General features: G+C 47.6%; 1 protein-coding gene across 3 annotated transcripts; it reads left to right on the top strand.

The window, feature by feature from the left end:
* The first annotated feature begins 722 nt into the window (after nt 1–722).
* sf3b2 (splicing factor 3b, subunit 2) lies at nt 723–17,898 on the top strand. Of its 3 annotated transcripts, none has more exons than XM_041243375.1 (22): nt 723–912; nt 1,418–1,464; nt 3,837–3,908; nt 4,288–4,530; nt 5,098–5,160; nt 5,323–5,482; nt 6,329–6,447; nt 6,615–6,714; nt 7,455–7,549; nt 8,486–8,686; nt 9,076–9,210; nt 9,664–9,744; nt 10,246–10,473; nt 10,762–10,911; nt 11,260–11,349; nt 12,149–12,256; nt 12,681–12,788; nt 13,106–13,251; nt 13,956–14,057; nt 15,272–15,371; nt 17,047–17,235; nt 17,540–17,898. In XM_041243375.1, the coding sequence occupies exons 1-22, from the start codon at nt 783–785 to the stop codon at nt 17,609–17,611; spliced, it is 2,739 nt and encodes a 912-aa protein (XP_041099309.1). In that variant the 5' UTR covers nt 723–782; the 3' UTR covers nt 17,612–17,898. The 3 variants fall into 3 exon arrangements, with proteins under 3 accessions (XP_041099309.1, XP_041099308.1, XP_041099307.1); XM_041243374.1 differs by having other exon boundaries at nt 4,288–4,533; nt 7,458–7,549; XM_041243373.1 differs by having other exon boundaries at nt 4,288–4,533.
* The last annotated feature ends 596 nt before the right edge of the window (nt 17,899–18,494 follow it).

The raw sequence follows: 18,494 nt of genomic DNA, 5'->3' as shown, positions 1-18,494 counted from the left end.
CTTTCGACCGAAATATCACTTTTTTGAACTGAGAAACTTAACAAAACAAAACAAAAAAACAAAACCGAGAACACTAATGCGATCTTATGCATCCAGCGAGCTGGGAGTTGTAGTTTTTTTTTCCTGCCTCAGTCAAAAGGGACTCGAGTTCCCGTGATGCTCTCCTTCGCTGGAGCCCCGCAGACTCCGGGGATTCTGGGAGTTGTAGTTTTTTTTTCCTGCCTCAGTCAAAAGGGACTCGAGTTCCCGTGATGCTCTCCTTCGCAGCCCCGCAGACTCCGGGGATTCTGGGAGTTGTAGTTTTTTTTTCCTGCCTCAGTCAAAAGGGACTCGAGTTCCCGTGATGCTCTCCTTCGCTGGAGCCCCGCAGACTCCGGGGATTCTGGGAGTTGTAGTTTTTTTTTCCTGTAAATCAGTCAAAAGGGACTCGAGTTCCCGTGATGCTCTCCTTCGCTGGAGCCCCGCAGACTCTGCGGGGATTCTGGGAGTTGTAGTTTTTTTTTTCCTGCCTCAGTCAAAAGGGACTCGAGTTCCCGTGATGCTCTCCTTCGCTGGAGCCCCGCAGACTCCGGGGATTCTGGGAGTTGTAGTTTTTTTTTTCCTGCCTCAGTCAAAAGGGACTCGAGTTCCCGTGATGCTCTCCTTCGCTGGAGCCCCGCAGACTCTGGGGATTCTGGGAGTTGTAGTTTTTTTTTCCTGCCTCAGTCAAAAGGGACTCGAGTTCCCGTGATGCTCTCCTTCGCGTCTCGGTGAACGCGTGTGTTTGAGAAGCCGAACCGGCCATGGCGACCGACGGACCGCCCGGAACCGAGCAGAACCCGCCCGATTTGGGCAGCCCAGCCGCCCCGCTGAACACCTGGAGCGTCCAGGAGCTGCAGGCGAAGCTGGCCGAAATCGGAGCCCCGATCGCGGGTAAGATTAACGGAGCGGGGCCGGTGAAGGCCTGGCAAGCCTCGGGGCTCCAGTGCAGCGGCCGGCCGGAGAGAACCCCGAGTTTAGCGGGGGAGCAACGGCGGGTTAAAAACTCCTTTTGACGTCAATACACAGTTTCATCGTATGTATTTATTTATTGTTTTTAAGTCGGTAGACGCGCAATGGTAATGCATTAAGCGTTATTATTCAACAGCTCTGATTTGTGGCTGTTAAAGTCATCAGTTAAATGAGACAAACGCTAATTTGACTTAATTTTTTGACCCCCCCCCCCCTTTTTTTTTCTTTCCTTCAGTCTCCATCGGAATCTGTTTATTTTACAGGCTCTTGTTTGTTTATTGTGCTGCGTTTTCAGCCCTCCTGTACATCCAGGAATCGATCGATTGATTGTGATCGATACACCGAACGGATGCCCTTAATGTAAATACAAAGAAGACCCCGCGTCTGATTTTCTTACACTCTTGACGTTTTCTGTCTCTCTCCTCAGGTCCGAGGGAGGAAATGATCGATCGGCTGAAAAGCTACAACATGCAGGTTGGTTGAATATATAATCGATAATCCTAACCTTCCCTACCCCTCTCTTTCATAATGTCTTATTATCACATAAAACTGTAACGACCAAAGCCAGGTGCACTGGCTTTTCAGCTAGTGACTTCCTACTTGACTCGGTCCCTGGTGGTTTTTGAAATGTTAAACCTGCCAAATATTATTAATTTTAGTCATTTAGCTGAGGTTTTTATCCAAAGCGACTTGCAGAGACTAGGGGGGTCAACTGTTTGTACATATTGTATTCTAGCAGCGTTATTATTATACACGGCATCCCAGTTCATATTGGATTCTAGCAGTGTTATTATTATACACGGCATCCTAGTTCATATTGGATTCTAGCAGTGTTATTATTATACACGGCATCCTAGTTCATATTGTAGCAGTGTTATTATTATACACGGCATCCTAGTTCATATTGGATTCTAGCAGTGTTATTATTATACACGGCATCCCAGTTCATATTGTATTCTAGCAGCGTTATTATTATACACGGCATCCCAGTTCATATTGGATTCTAGCAGTGTTATTATTATACACGGCATCCTAGTTCATATTGTATTCTAGCAGCGTTATTATTATACACGGCATCCTAGTTCATATATTCTAGCAGTGTTATTATTATACACGGCATCCCAGTTCATATTGGATTCTAGCAGTGTTATTATTATACACGGCATCCCAGTTCATATTGGATTCTAGCAGCGTTATTATTATACACGGCATCCTAGTTCATATTGGATTCTAGCAGTGTTATTATTATACACGGCATCCTAGTTCATATTGGATTCTAGCAGTGTTATTATTATACACGGCATCCTAGTTCATATTGGATTCTAGCAGTGTTATTATTATACACGGCATCCTAGTTCATATTGGATTCTAGCAGTGTTATTATTATACACGGCATCCTAGTTCATATTGGATTCTAGCAGTGTTATTATTATACACGGCATCCTAGTTCATATTGGATTCTAGCAGTGTTATTATTATACACGGCATCCTAGTTCATATTGGATTCTAGCAGTGTTATTATTATACACGGCATCCTAGTTCATATTGGATTCTAGCAGTGTTATTATTATACACGGCATCCTAGTTCATATTGTATTCTAGCAGTGTTATTATTATACACGGCATCCTAGTTCATATTGGATTCTAGCAGTGTTATTATTATACACGGCATCCTAGTTCATATTGGATTCTAGCAGTGTTATTATTATACACGGCATCCCAGTTCATATTGGATTCTAGCAGCGTTATTATTATACACGGCATCCTAGTTCATATTGGATTCTAGCAGTGTTATTATTATACACGGCATCCTAGTTCATATTGGATTCTAGCAGTGTTATTATTATACACGGCATCCCAGTTCATATTGGATTCTAGCAGTGTTATTATTATACACGGCATCCTAGTTCATATTGGATTCTAGCAGTGTTATTATTATACACGGCATCCTAGTTCATATTGGATTCTAGCAGTGTTATTATTATACACGGCATCCTAGTTCATATTGGATTCTAGCAGTGTTATTATTATACACGGCATCCTAGTTCATATTGTATTCTAGCAGTGTTATTATTATACACGGCATCCTAGTTCATATTGGATTCTAGCAGCGTTATTATTATACACGGCATCCTAGTTCATATTGGATTCTAGCAGTGTTATTATTATACACGGCATCCCAGTTCATATTGGATTCTAGCAGTGTTATTATTATACACGGCATCCTAGTTCATATTGTATTCTAGCAGTGTTATTATTATACACGGCATCCCAGTTCATATTGGATTCTAGCAGTGTTATTATTATACACAGCATCCCAGTTCATATTGGATTCTAGCAGTGTTATTATTATACACGGCATCCCAGTTCATATTGGATTCTAGCAGTGTTATTATTATACACTGTGCATCCCAGTTCATATTGGGGGAGCAGCGTTATTATTTATACACGGCAATATTTAAGTAACTGAATTACCTGCAGTGTTATTATTATACACGGCATCCTAGTTCATATTGTATTCTAGCAGTGTTATTATTATACACGGCATCCTAGTTCATATTGTATTCTAGCAGTGTTATTATTATACACGGCATCCTAGTTCATATTGGATTCTAGCAGTGTTATTATTATACACGGCATCCCAGTTCATATTGGATTCTAGCAGCGTTATTATTATACACGGCATCCTAGTTCATATTGGATTCTAGCAGTGTTATTATTATACACGGCATCCTAGTTCATATTGGATTCTAGCAGCGTTATTATTATACACGGCATCCTAGTTCATATTGGATTCTAGCAGTGTTATTATTCACACTGCGCAATGTATTTCCTGTCATTTTCAGACTGGCATTCTGCTCACTAAGCCAGTTTTCCGAAGCGATGATGCAGACAAACCTGGATCTTCACCTGTGCAGGTGAGGCTTGGGGGAGACATTTATTTATTTAAAAAAAAAAAGACAATATTTAAGTAACTGAATTACCTGCTTGCAAAAATCATAAAATAGGAGTTTAATAGAAGAGTCAGCGACTAGTGGTCTGTCCGCTGCAGAGCAGTGTGATCCAGTCCTGCTTTCACTAGGAGTTTAATAATCAGACTCCTGCTGCACAGCAGTGTGATCCAGTCCTGCTTTCACTAGGAGTTTAATAATCAGACACACCTGAGCTTGTTAGCTAGACACACTGGGGGCTGATCAAGCTGGTAGCAGTGAAACCTGGACTGGATCACACCGCTGTGCAATAGGAGTCAGATTCCCAGCCTGGTTTTCATTACCCGCCTTCCTTCTCCCTCCCCAGATGCCTGGCATGCCCGTGCCCCCCCACTCCATGGGGTTGCCCCCCGGGATTCCCCAGGGGATGGCGCTGGGGTTTCCCCTGGGTCTGGTGGGCCCCCCACCTCCGGGCATGCCCCCCCCACTGCGGCTTCCCGTCATCGACCCCACGAATCTGTCGGACGAAGACCGCTTGAAGATCGCCCAGCATCGCGCCGCCCTGCTGCTGCAGCAGGAGGGGAGAGCGCAGCAGCAGCAGCAGCAGCAGCAGGTACAGACCTGATCAGACCCCGAGGCACAGGAGACAAGGCTGGGAACGAGAAACGACCCTCCGGCACATCGAGGCTCGTGCCTTGATAGGGTGGGGGGGTGGGGGGGGGTAATTTAAAAGCATCAGAATGTAGTCTACCTTTTATCTATCCAACTGTGTTTTTTTGTGTTTTGTTTGTTTGTTTGTTTGTTTTGTTTTATATATAGGTAGATGCTGTAGATAGATAGATATAGATGGATACTGTGGATAGGTATAGATAGGTTGACACTGTAGATAAATAGGTAGATACTGTATATAGATAGATACTGTATATACATAGATAATGTAGATAGATACTGTATATAGAGAGATACTGTAGATAGATGGATAGATACTGTAGATAGATAGTTATATAGATATATAAAAATGATATAGTTTTATGAAGCTGGGGGCACCTAGTCATTATACTGTGTGTGTGTTTTTTTTTTTTTTATATATTCATGAACCATGTTCCCGTCAGTAATTTCTTGCAGATTTATTTGTAAGTAACTGGACTGTCTCACTTTCCCTTCTCTCCCTCCCTAGGGAAACGAACGCTCCCTCGAAGAGCACATGAAAGACCAGGAACTGCTCGAGCAGCAGAAGAGGGTAAGAGCCTGCTTTTATTATTTATTGTTTCTCTGTTTTTAAATCTCCTTGCGGAGACGCTGCAGAATTCCTTTGTCCCGCGGAGGTGCTGGGTGAGGCTGGCGTTTCACTGGCATTGTCTCTGTGCTGTTTCTAACCCTCCCCCTGTCTGTGTGCCTCCAGGCTGCTGTGTTACTGGAACACGAGAGGCAGGAGCAAGAACGGGCTAAGATGCAGCAAGCGGTCCCGGGACCCCGGGGTCCGGACCCAGGGACCGGTCCCCAGATGCCTCCAATTCCTCAGATGCCCCCCATGCCCCAGATCCCTCAAATGCCCCATCGAGGTGAGTCCGCAGGGCAAGGGTTAGCCACCACACCAGTGCAGCTTTCAGAAGCCCTAGCAAACAGTTTTCTGTTCCCTGCACGCCCGATGCAAACAGGCTACAGTGCCTCAGCTGTTCCTCTCCTGACTCTATTCGCTCGCTTTTTATAATATTTATAAAACATTGTATATCCCGTGCCTTTTTAAAAGCGAAGTCCAGACCGACAAAAGCTGGCTCTTAGATCGGCGAATGCGCAAAGTCATTAAAAGTCTAAAACGATCGTGAATCTGCTGTAGTGCATTTCTGTGTGTTTTGAAGCATTGTGGATTTTCTTCTTGTTGTTGCAGCGTCCTGCAGAGCGCTTCGCGACGGCGGTCCGCTGTGAAAGGCGCTATATAAAATAAAGGTTGATTTTTAAAGACTGAAATAATCAGCATGCCTCTGTTTGAAGAGTGGCAATATACATATATGAAAAAAAAAACCCAAAACACTACAAAATCAAAATTTGCGCGTGAAAAAAAAATTATAGCACAGGCACAAAATAAATAATTGATATGGTGAAGTGTTGGGTGCAAACCGTTTTGGACCTGCTGAGGACAGCCGTGCGACAGGAACGTTAGCGCTTCAAATCACTCGATCGGTCTTTATATAGCGGACCGCCATCCCAAAGAGCTTTTTAAGATAGTAACAACAGGAAAAAAACGCATAGTTCAAATACAGAGAAATGCATCTGATACAGTAAAAGTAAACGTAATAATCTGTAATACTTTTATAACGGTGTCTTCTGAGGTTAAAACAGCAGAGTGGAGCACGGCAGAAAGTAGCGGAGAATTCACGGTTCTAACGCAGTCCTGTTTGTTTTTGCAGGTAATTCCGGCGCCCCCCCGCCCCCTGGAGTCTCGCTGGGACCCCCGGGCTTGTCGCTCGCCCCCCCCGGCCAGAGACAGAGAGCCCCCCCTCCTCCCCCCGGAGAGGACCTGAGAGAGGTGTGGACACGTTTTTCCAAGCTTGTGAATGCGCGCCACGCTGCCTTCTCCTGAGTGCAATCCTGTGTGTGCGAGTGCGTGCCTGCGTGCGTGTGTCTGGTTTCCAGGGAGATGATGGAATGGTTTGAAGTTCTGTCTCTCTGACACTGTGTGTGTCTGGTTTCCAGGGAGATGATGGAATGGTTGGTCCTAAGATCCCACAAGCCCTGGAGAAGATCCTGCAGCTGAAGGAGATGAGACAGGAGCAGCTCAGCACAGTCCCGCCAGGTATCCCACGATTCGACCCCCCGACTGAATTCTACTCCATTTTCACTGGCTGCAGCCACAAGATTTACAATATAATTCTACAATAAATTGCCTGACCTCAGCACCATGTTACTGGACCCTCAGCTGAGAGGCGCTGTCATTGCACTGCTAACATTGTAGATATAACTCACTGTGATCCTAACTGGTTGCATCCCAGTTCATATTGGATTCTAGCAGCGTTATCATTATACACGGCATCCTAGTTCATATTGGATTCTAGCAGTGTTATTATTATACACGGCATCCTAGTTCATATTGTATTCTAGCAGTGTTATTATTATACACGGCATCCCAGTTCATATTGGATTCTAGCAGTGTTATTATTATACACGGCATCCTAGTTCATATTGGATTCTAGCAGCGTTATTATTATACACGGCATCCTAGTTCATATTGGATTCTAGCAGCGTTATTATTATACACGGCATCCCAGTTCATATTGGATTCTAGCAGTGTTATTATCTACACGGCAGTTCATATTGCTATTTATTATTATACACGGCATCCTAGTTCATATTGGATTCTAGCAGTGTTATTATTATAACTGCTATGTTTGTTTATCTTGAAGCTTGCATTGTAAGCTTTTTTTTAGAATGAAGTTTTTAACTGAGTGTTTGCGGATCTTTTGAAAGCTTTTTTAAATTTTTTTAACCCGATTGGTTCTGTGTTTTTTTTTTTTTTTTTTTTTTTTTTCCCCCCAGAAGAGGAGGACAGGGAAATGGAAACGGAGGGCAAATCCCCAGCCGCCAGCATGTCCGAGACGGAGGAGGACGAGACGACTGCGTCCAAAAAAGAAGTGAGTCCGCTGGGGGACGCTCGGCAAGAGAGTCCTCGAACTGGGACAGCTTGCAACGCTGAACGGATTTCATTTATTGATCCGAATGATGGGCTCAGGCAGCGCTAGTCCTGGTCGTCGCCGATCGATCTGCGGCTCGGGCCCTGCGTCTCCAGCCAGGCCCCACCCCTTGCTCTCTGCGTTTATCACATGCCTCTTTATAGACGTGCGCGCTGATAAACTGATCGCTCGTTTTATCACCAAACTCCTCAATAATCCGATCCGAGTCATTATTTTCTTACTGTAACATCTCAGAAAGCCCTGCAGGTGTCTGTGATATTCTTTGAGCGCTGGGTGCGGAAGCAGCTCTCTCCTTTGTGGCTGTGTTATCTCTGTAGGGGACGGGGCGATCAGACACAGCCCTTTTTTGTCCGGCTCCTGTCGGTCTCACTTGGCCGTTGAAAGGTTTTCTCTGCTTTTTCCGGAGAAAAAAACGACTAGAGACCCGAGCCGCAGCTGTTTTAAAGTCTGTCCGAGAGGTTAACGATCTCGCTACCCGTCGGGCAGAGTCGGCAGGGGTGTGAGAAGGAGGTGCGATTGTCTTATAACGAAATCGCGCATCCTCACGAGGTTTCGAAAATGGCGAGGAATCCTGGTGGCAGGATTTTTTTCGCCGTCGTGCGTTTAAAACACAGTACTGATAACAACAGCAACACGGAGGGCAGCGGGCACCCCTGGCGCGGGCGTGAGAAGACGAGACTGGGGGGAATCTGCTGGTGGAGATGCCTGACCTGTACTGGGACTCCTGGCTTCAGGTTACTGGCTGGTTACACTGTTTAAAGCTGTCTGGCTGCTAGGTCTCGTCCATCGTGTTACAGTAACTGCAGCCGTGGCAGTAGAGGGGAGAGGAGACACTGACCGGCCTCGTTTCTCTGTTTTTTTTTTTTTTTTCAAAAGAAAAACCGAAAGAGGAGGAACAGGAAGAAGAAGAAGAAGAGGGAGCAGAAGAGGGCGAGCGGAGAGAATGGGCAGAAGGAGGAGGGAGAGAAGGGGAAGGGGGCGGACCCCGCGGAGGTGGAGATCGAGTACGTTGCGGAGGAGCCTGAGATCCTGGACCCCAACTTCATCTTCTTCAAGAGGATCTTCGAGGCCTTCAAGGTCAGTTCAGGGTTGTTAGACAGACAGAGTTTCAATATTTCTGTATGTTGAGTGTATTTGGCAATGTTTGATTTGAGTTTGCGGGGGTGGGGGGAGGGTCACTGGGGGATTGTGGGATGGCGTTGCGTTTGAAACAGTCAGCAGACGTTGAAACTGGATGAACGCGTGTTGCCGTTTTCGTGACTGCTCTTCGTGTGACTTTTAAATCTTTTTTTTATTATTTTGAAGGCTTTACGCCTCTATACACAAAACAGTGATTTTACGAGTCAGCGCCGCCCCTAATCCTGAATGAAGAGCCTGTGTCTTTACCTCCCTCTCTCTCTCTGTCTCTTTCTCTCTCTCTCTCTCGTCTCCTCTCTCTCTCTCGCTCTCTCTCTCTCTCCCGACAGCTCACCGACGATGTGAAGAAAGAGAAGGAGAAAGAGCCTGAAAAGACAGATAAACTGGAAGCGGCGGCGGCAGTGAAAAAGAAGGGATTCGAGGAGGAGAAGAAAGACAGCGACTCGGACGACGACAGCGATGAGGTACGGGGATCGAGAAACGGATAGCGTGCGCAGAACAGATAACGCGTGGCTCTTGCTGTAGCACTCCCACAAGGACCCCCCTCCCTGGCTGATCGCCGTGCAGAGGGGCGGATCCACAGATCTAGAAGGAGGCTGGCTGGTCCAGCGGTTAGAGAAAAGGGGGCTCGATACCAGGAGGTTCAAATCCTGGCTCAGCCACTGACTCTCTCTGTGTGTGTGTGTGTGTGTGTGTGTGTGTGTGTGTGTGATCCTGAGCAGGTCACTTCACCTCCTTGTGCTCCGTCCTTCGGATGTCAAACAAACGCGGTCCTATTGGAAGAGACTCTGCAGCAGCAGCAGCGGTTGTTGATGAAGCAGAGTTCACCCTCCTGGTCTCTGCGAGTCTCTCTGGATTAAAGCCTCCTCTGCAAGACTCATTTAATAACAAGCAGTGTTTTGGGTTTTTTCTTTTAGGACCTGAGACGTGACGTTAGCAAGATGTCGAAGAAGAAGCTGCGGAGAATGAACAGGCTGACGGTCGCAGAGCTGAAGCAGGTGGGCAGTGTGTCCGTGTGTGTGTGTGTGTTTCAGTGTGTGTGTGTGTGTGTGTGTGTGTCAGTGTGTGTGTGTGTGTGTGTGTTTCAGTGTGTCCGTGTGTGTGTGTTTCAGTGTGTCCGTGTGTGTGTGTGTTTCAGTGTGTCCGTGTGTGTGTGTGTGTGTGTGTGTGTGTGTGTGTGTGTGTGTGTGTGTGTGTTTCAGTGTGTGTGTGTGTTTGTGTGTGTGTGTGTGTTTCAGTGTGTGTGTGTGTGTGTTTCAGTGTGTCCGTGTGTGTGTGTGTTTCAGTGTGTTTCAGTGTGTGTGTTGTGTGTGTGTGTGTGTTTCAGTGTGTGTGTGTGTGTTTCAGTGTGTGTGTTCAGTGTGTGTGTGTGTGTTTTTGTGTGTGTGTGTGTGTGTTTCAGTGTGTCTGTGTGTGTGTGTTTGTGTCTGTGTGTGTGTGTTTCAGTGTGTCTGTGTGTGTGTGTGTGTCACTAACGCATGTTTGTTTGTTTCCGCTAGCTGGTGGCGCGTCCCGACGTGGTTGAGATGCACGACGTCACGGCTCAGGAGCCCAAGCTGCTGGTCCACCTGAAAGCCACGCGGAACACGGTGCCCGTGCCACGACACTGGTGCTTCAAGAGGAAGTACCTGCAGGGCAAGAGGGGCATCGAGAAACCGCCCTTCGAGCTGCCCGACTTCATCAAGAGGACGGGAATCCAGGAGATGAGGGAGGCACTGCAGGAGAAGGTGGGGGCACGGGGGGGGGGGGCTTGCATGACCCATAACTCGTACATCAGTTACATCTGAGACAGCAGTGTGATCCAGTCCTGGTTTCACTAAGAGTTTAATAATCAAACACACCTGAGCTTGTTAGCTAGACACACTGGGGGCTGATCAAGCTGCTAGCAGGGAAAACCCGGAATGGATCACACCGCTGTGCAGTAGGAGTCTCAATCCCATCCCTGTGGATGATTGCGATCCTCTGAATTCTGTTTTAAGAATGTGTGTTTTTTTTTTTTTTTTTTTTTTAAACAGGAAGAGGCAAAAACCATGAAGACGAAAATGAGAGAGAAGGTTCGCCCCAAGATGGGCAAGATCGATATTGATTACCAGAAGCTGCACGACGCTTTCTTCAAGTGGCAGATGAAGCCTAAGCTGACGATCCACGGGGACCTGTACTACGAGGTAGGGTGCCATGGGCCAGGCTTTCAAAATGCCACCGCTGGCAGCTCAGCAATCAGGCTGTAGAAACAGTGCCTTGGCGTAACCCCAGCTGTGTGATCTGGCTAATATTTCGATAGCGGCTGCTGTTCTAGAGAAATGCCTTCGCTCCTCAAGTTACACGTGTAAGACCTCGAGCCTGTCTCAGAGTATATGCTGGGAGTGCCAAGTCTTTCAAAACCAGCGTACGTCCCCCACCCCCCACCCCCCGCCTCGTTCTCCTCACCTCTGTCTAGTATTTGCCTGAATCTCTGCTTGACTGCCGAGAGGCTGAAGGTAAAGCGCTGGCTGTGTGTGTTTTTTTTTTTTCAGGGTAAGGAGTTTGAGACGAGACTGAAAGAGAAGAAGCCAGGAGATCTTTCGGATGAACTGCGGAACGCTCTGGGAATGCCGGTCGGACCAGTAAGGGAGATCTTTCATTTTGTATTCCTTATTGTTTTTTTTATGGGAAACTGTCTGGGTTTGGGGAATGGAAAGACGTTTTTGGATGATGGTCGTTCTTTCTCTAAGGACCGCCGCCATCTCTTGTGTTTTCCTGTTCGCTGCTTTGAGGATCTGAAAATGCAGAACTACTTCTAGTTTTAAATCAAGTGGAGTAGAAGCGATCCTCTGCTGTGCCCCTCGTCTGTGGGACTCTGTCCTGGAACGACCGTTGTCGGTCGGGTTGAAACGCTGAAAATCTAAATTGAAAACGTGTTTTTTGTAAATGTGCTTGCAAGTAATGTCTTGTAGCTGCAGTGTGGTGAGCACTCCTGTTTTTGTCTTCGAGTTTCGCACGGCTCTCCGGGATGCTGTGGTGTGAAGGGAGGGGGCGCTCTATACAAGATGCACTGGGATAGCATGAACCGCGTTACTGTAATCCCAGTCAAGTTCAAATGCAGGGCTGGGAATAAGACTCCCGTTCCACAGCAGTGTGATCCAGTCCAGGTTTTGCTACCAGCTTGATCAGTCCCCAGTGTGTCTAGCTAACAATCACAGGTGTGTTTTATTATTAAACTCCTAGTGAAAGCAGGACTGGATCACACTGCTGTGCAGCGGGAATCTCATTCCCAGCCCTGACGTGACCCGTGTGTTCCTACAGTCTGAAAAAAATCGCAATTGAAGCATCCCACCTTGTAAACGACACGGCGGCAATTTCTCCTGGCTGCAAAATAAAATGGATCGATTTTGATTTTTTTTTTTTGTGTGTCTCTTGCTGCAGAACTCCCACAAGGTCCCCCCTCCCTGGCTGATCGCCATGCAGCGGTACGGGCCCCCCCCTTCCTACCCCAACCTGAAGATCCCTGGACTCAACTCTCCCATCCCGGAGGTAAGCTGCACTGTGACAGTCCTGTGAGGCTGCAGCTCTGCGGTCACCTGGGCGCACAGTAACCCTGAAAGACTCCTCAGCACTCGTGTCTGAGAAACAGATACATGGCTTTATTAGAAATTTATATAGACAGCTGTGTGTGTGTGTGTGTGTAAGTTCATGCATGCCTTTGAACGTTTGCTTAACGGGAGTGACTGGGCGTGTGGTTCTGCTTTCTGAATTCTGTGCTCGGATCTGGTTTCTCTTCAAGGGACAGGCTAGCTTGTCTAGTCTCCTCCTGCATGTTTCCCTCAAGCAGGTGTCTGGTTTAGTGAACCTGCCGGAGAGCTGTCCTGCGCTCCGGCTGTCAGGCTGGGCACGGCTGTGCCGCGCTGGTTCCACAGTGGAGACCTTACCGCCTGGGTGCTCACTGTCGTTTTTGCAGGGGTGCTTGTTCGGGTACCACGCAGGGGGCTGGGGCAAACCCCCCGTGGACGAGATGGGCAAGCCTCTGTACGGAGACGTCTTCGGGACCAACGCTGGAGACTTCCAGGTACTGTCCCACGCCTTGTCTCTCTACTAATTCTTACACTGTGTTTATAAATGTGAATCCTGAATTTAATGCAGCTGTGAATTGTAATCCTAGCTTGATGCATCTTATTTAGTGTTTTTTAAAGATAGCTGCGCTGTGTTTAAATATGAAGCTTGCATTGTAACCCTGCCCTGGGACACCTGTGTGAGTCTCCTGGGATAAAGCAGGCACCTGCTGAATACATAAATATAAATGCTAAAAAAAATAAGTTACCTTTTAAAGCTGTTTTCATAGACCCGTTTATTAAGATCATTTTATCTGCCCGTTTTTGTTTTCAGGCGAAGACGGAGGAAGAGGACGTCGACCGCACCCCCTGGGGAGAGCTGGAGGCCTCTGACGAAGAGTCGAGCGAGGAAGAGGAGGAGGAGGAGGAGAGCGATGAGGAGAAGCCAGACGAGACCGGCTTCATCACCCCTGCGGACAGGTCAGCTGCAGATTCGTAGCAGGTTTCAGTGGGGGCGGGGTTTAGAGTGTGTGTTCACAGTGCAGTTCCGATGGGGGCGGGGTTTATGCTGTGTGTTCACGGGGCAGTTCCGATGGGGGCGTGGTTTATGCTGTGTGTTCACGGGGCAGTTCCGATGGGGGCGGGGTTTATGCTGTGTGTTCACGGGGCAGTTCCGATGGGGGCGGGGTTTATGCTGTGTGTTCACGGGGCAGTTCCGATGGGGGCGGGGTTTATGCTGTGTGTTCACGGGGCAGTTCCGATGGGGGCGGGGTTTATGCTGTGTGTTCACGGGGCAGTTCCGATGGGGGCGGGGTTTATGCTGTGTGTTCACGGGGCAGTTCCGATGGGGGCGTGGTTTATGCTGTGTGTTCACGGGGCAGTTCCGATGGGGGCGTGCTGTGTGTTCACGGGGCAGTTCCGATGGGGGCGGGGTTTATGCTGTGTGTTCACGGGGCAGTTCCGATGGGGGCGGGGTTTATGCTGTGTGTTCACGGGGCAGTTCCGATGGGGGCGGGGTTTATGCTGTGTGTTCACGGGGCAGTTCCGATGGGGGCGGGGTTTATGCTGTGTGTTCACGGGGCAGTTCCGATGGGGGCGGGGTTTATGCTGTGTGTTCACGGGGCAGTTCCGATGGGGGCGGGGTTTATGCTGTGTGTTCACGGTGCAATTCTCTTCTTTCCCAGCGGGCTCATCACTCCTGGAGGATTCACGTCTGTCCCGGCCGGGATGGAGACCCCGGAGCTCATCGAACTCCGAAAGAAGAAAATCGAGGAAGCCATGGACGGGTAACTATCCCGGAGACTGGGCTTGATTTCACTTTCACGAGTTTCCCTGAAATTCACACCTTGCTGTGTAAAAACTTAAAATGAACTGAAAATCCTCTTCCTGTAAGAATAGCTTTAAATATACTTACTGTTGTCGCTTAAAAATATACAGCAGAGACATTGTGTGTGTGAAGATACATAGATGGATGGATAGATGTGTGTGTGTGAAGATATATAGATGGATGGATAGATGTGTGTGTGTGTAAAGGTAGATAGATGGATGGATAGATCTGTGTTTTGTGATCATCTGCAGCTGTGGCCGAAAGGTTTGCATTGCTTATAATTTTAGGATTGAGACAAAATAAGCATCAAAAGAAATTTCTCACTGTTATAACAGATTTATTTTCGAAACAAAATAAGGTATATAAATGATGGACACTGACAATGTTTTTAATTGCTCGATCCTTCGTGACATCCTCTTGAGTGACTATGACTGAAGCGCTTAATTGATCTCCTAATTAGTGAGACAGTTGGTTGGACGCTGGATGTGGAGCGATTTCAGCTGCTGACTTGCAAGCTTGAATAAAAGCAATAAAGAAAAAATCACAGAAAAACACCGCCGTCTGTCGAGAGAGCAGCGCCTTCGTGCGATCGGCACGCTGGAGGCTGGGCTGGGGCAGCGGGCTGTGGCTCTCCGTCTCGGGCGCTCGCAGCCAGCGATTTCAAACCCGGCGAGACGGTAGAACCAGACACGCTCTGTCAATGACAGGACGCCAACCGGGAGACCAAGAGTCACAACACCTGCCCGAGATGGACAGATCATTCTGCAGCATCTTCGTGATGTCAGTTGTTAATCAGCACGATACAAAGTCACTGCGCCTGCTCTGAAACAGAGTTTGCCGTTTTTTGATCACAGCTAGTGAATTTTATCCAAATATTTTTGATCAGTTTCTTTTGACGTTGCGTATGTAGTAAACAGAACTTCGGTATTTTTTGTTAACATAGCCTTTCGTTGAGTAGATGGGTGGGAAGGGGTTAACTCCGAAGCTTGGTTGAATCCAGTCTGTTGCAGCCTGGTATCATTCGGCAGCTTTCACTCCGCTTTGGGAGTGGAGTTCGTTCGCCTGCAGGGGGCTCACACAAACCTGTGGGCATTGATAACGGCAGAGACTGGAAAACGCAGCGAGCCGTCGGGACGCTTTCACGACCCTCCTCCCCCTCTTCCTCCTCCGCAGCAACGAGACGCCCCAGCTGTTCACGGTCCTGCCCGAGAAGAGGCCGGCCTCGGTGGGGATGGCGATGATGGGCTCCACCCACATCTACGACGTCTCTTCGGTAAGTTCAAACATCTCATTATACACAGAATCCCAGTTCATATTGGATTCTAGCAGCGTTATTATTATACACGGCATCCCAGTTCATATTGGATTCTAGCAGTGTTATTATTATACACGGCATCCCAGTTCATATTGGATTCTAGCAGCGTTATTATTATACACGGCATCCCAGTTCATATTGGATTCTAGCAGCGTTATTATTATACACGGCATCCCAGTTCATATTGGATTCTAGCAGCGTTATTATTATACACGGCATCCCAGTTCATATTGGATTCTAGCAGTGTTATTATTATACACGGCATCCTAGTTCATATTGGATTCTAGCAGTGTTATTATTATACACGGCATCCTAGTTCATATTGTATTCTAGCAGTGTTATTATTATACACGGCATCCTAGTTCATATTGGATTCTAGCAGCGTTATTATTATACACGGCATCCCAGTTCATATTGGATTCTAGCAGCGTTATTATTATACACGGCATCCCAGTTCATATTGGATTCTAGCAGCGTTATTATTATACACGGCATCCTAGTTCATATTGGATTCTAGCAGCGTTATTATTATACACGGCATCCTAGTTCATATTGGATTCTAGCAGCGTTATTATTATACACGGCATCCTAGTTCATATTGGATTCTAGCAGTGTTATTATTATACACAGCATCCTAGTTCATATTGTATTCTAGCAGTGTTATTATTATACACGGCATCCTAGTTCATATTGGATTCTAGCAGTGTTATTATTTGCACTGGCTGTAAACCGCACTGTGTTTTAAATATGAAGCTTGCATTGTAACCCTGCGCTGCCCTGTGACACCTGTGTGAGTCTCTTGGGATAAATTAATAAAATGCATTATGAATGAGTCATTCAGCAGACACTTTTATCCAAAGCAACTTGCAGAGACTAGGAGGGTGAACTCTGCTTCATCAACAACCGCTGCTGCTGCTGCAGAGTCTCTTCCAATAGGACCTCGTTTGTTTTACGTCTCATCAGAAGGACGGAGCACAAGGAGGTTCAGCGACTTGCTCAGGATCTCTCACACACACACACACACACACACGCACACACAGCGAGTCAGTGGCTGAGCCAGGATTTAAACCTCCTGGTATAAAGACCCCTTTTTTCTTTAGTAACTGGTCCTGTGCCTTCCAGGTTGGCGCTGTGGTAAGGCACAGCTGTATGTGTGTCCCTGGCCTGACCCTGTGTGTGTGTGTGTGTGTGTCTGGCTGCCTGACCCTGTGTGTGTGTCTGGCTGCCTGACCCTGTGTGTGTGTGTCTGGCTGCCTGACCCTGTGTGTGTGTGTCTGGCTGCCTGACCCTGTGTGTGTGTGTCTGGCTGCCTGACCCTGCGTGTGTGTGTCTGGCTGCCTGACCCTGCGTGTGTGTGTCTGGCTGCCTGACCCTGTGTGTGTGTCTGGCTGCCTGACCCTGCGTGTGTGTGTCTGGCTGCCTGACCCTGCGTGTGTGTGTCTGGCTGCCTGACCCTGTGTGTGTGTGTGTGTCTGGCTGCCTGACCCTGTGTGTGTGTGTCTGGCTGCCTGACCCTGTGTGTGTGTGTGTGTGTGTGTGTCTGGCTGCCTGACCCTGCGTGTGTGTCGCTGGCTGCCTGACCCTGTGTGTGCGTATTCCTGGCCTGACCCTGTGTGCGCGTCTCTCCCGGTAGGCGGTGAGTCGGAAGGGGGGCGGCGCTCAGGAGCTGCAGGGAGTCGAGGTGGCTTTGGCCCCAGAGGAGCTGGAGCTGGATCCCCTGGCCATGACCCAGAAATACGAGGAGCGCGTGAGGGAGCAGCAAGCGCAGGTGGAGAAGGAAGACTTCAGCGACATGGTGGCCGAGCACGCCGCCAAGCAGAAGGTACGAGAGCCGGGGGTCAGCGAGGCGAGCGCGGGCTGCCACGCTGCGCCACCCCTCTATCGGGGTTCTATCAGAGCTTCCTCTTCTTTCAGACCTGTGCTGCTGACGAGCTCGGTGGCTTATTTATCTGTTACTTCTGTCTTTTCTTTTTAGTTTCTTCTTTCAGTTTGATTCTTTATTTCTCTCCCTCTCTCTCTCTCTCCCATTTCCTGGGGGAGTCTACATTACACCCTGCATGTCGCGATACCTCTCAGTCCCTGTCCATTCATTTTCCATCCTCCTCTCTCTCTCTCTCTCTCTCCAGCAAAAGAAGCGGAAAGCTCAACCTCAAGACAACCGGGGAGGAGCCAAACGCTACAAAGAGTTCAAGTTTTAGCCGTCCCGACGGGGAGGAGGCGAGGGAGCCTGTTTTCGGGGGGCGCGCGGTCCCCGCTACCGCCCCAGTCTCCCCCCAAAATCCTCCTGTTGTGTGCGCAGTCCTGTCTTACTGCATTGTTACTGTCCTGTGTTTTTTGTTTTGTTTTAAAAGTAGAGCATTTGTAGCGCTGTGTTACAGCCAGCCGTCGCTGTGAACCGCGTGTCATTTTAAACACACCCGCTAGGAATTAAACTAAAGAAAGTGTGCGCTGTTTTTTTTGTAAATAAAGTGACTCAATGCATCCAGCCCTATGTTCTGTGTTTAAGATAAAGCTTTGACTCTCTCTCTCTCCATCCCCCCCTCTCCCTTCTCTCTACCATCTCATAGAAGAAGTACTTTGAGTGAATACGTTGCTCCTCCAAACATGTGTGTTTAAAAATAATAATACTACATCTACACATCACACTTCGCCCACAAGTTCACATGCAACAGAAATTCATTTGATTTGTCTTTCCAGCCTTAAACAACAAAGTTTAGGATTAGTACAGCTGTAATTGGATATATATATATATTTTTTCCTGTTCGTGTTTCTGAGACTCACTGCCAGGCTTGCCAGATTTCTGCAGAGTTTATAGCCCAAAGTCACTTAAAACAATAGCCCAGTTATTTGTTTTAACGGAAAGCCAGCTTATAATTAACAAGCATTAAAAAATAACAAATGCTTTCATAAGAAAAAAAGATGCAGAATAAAAATTTGATTAAAAACTACAAATCCCAGTAGAGCTCAGCCGCACGTCACTAGCAACCGTACGGAAGCTCTGAAGGGACAAATCAACATTCCTACCAGACCGGCAACCGAATTAACAGCGCGATCCCGTTATTGAAGTACCAGTGCTGTCAC

Source organism: Polyodon spathula, unplaced genomic scaffold, assembly GCF_017654505.1.
Source record: "Polyodon spathula isolate WHYD16114869_AA unplaced genomic scaffold, ASM1765450v1 scaffolds_1731, whole genome shotgun sequence".
NCBI classification, from domain to species: domain Eukaryota; kingdom Metazoa; phylum Chordata; class Actinopteri; order Acipenseriformes; family Polyodontidae; genus Polyodon; species Polyodon spathula.
The sequence above is the reverse complement of the archived record's forward strand: the minus strand, read 5'-3'. Positions and strand labels throughout refer to the sequence as shown.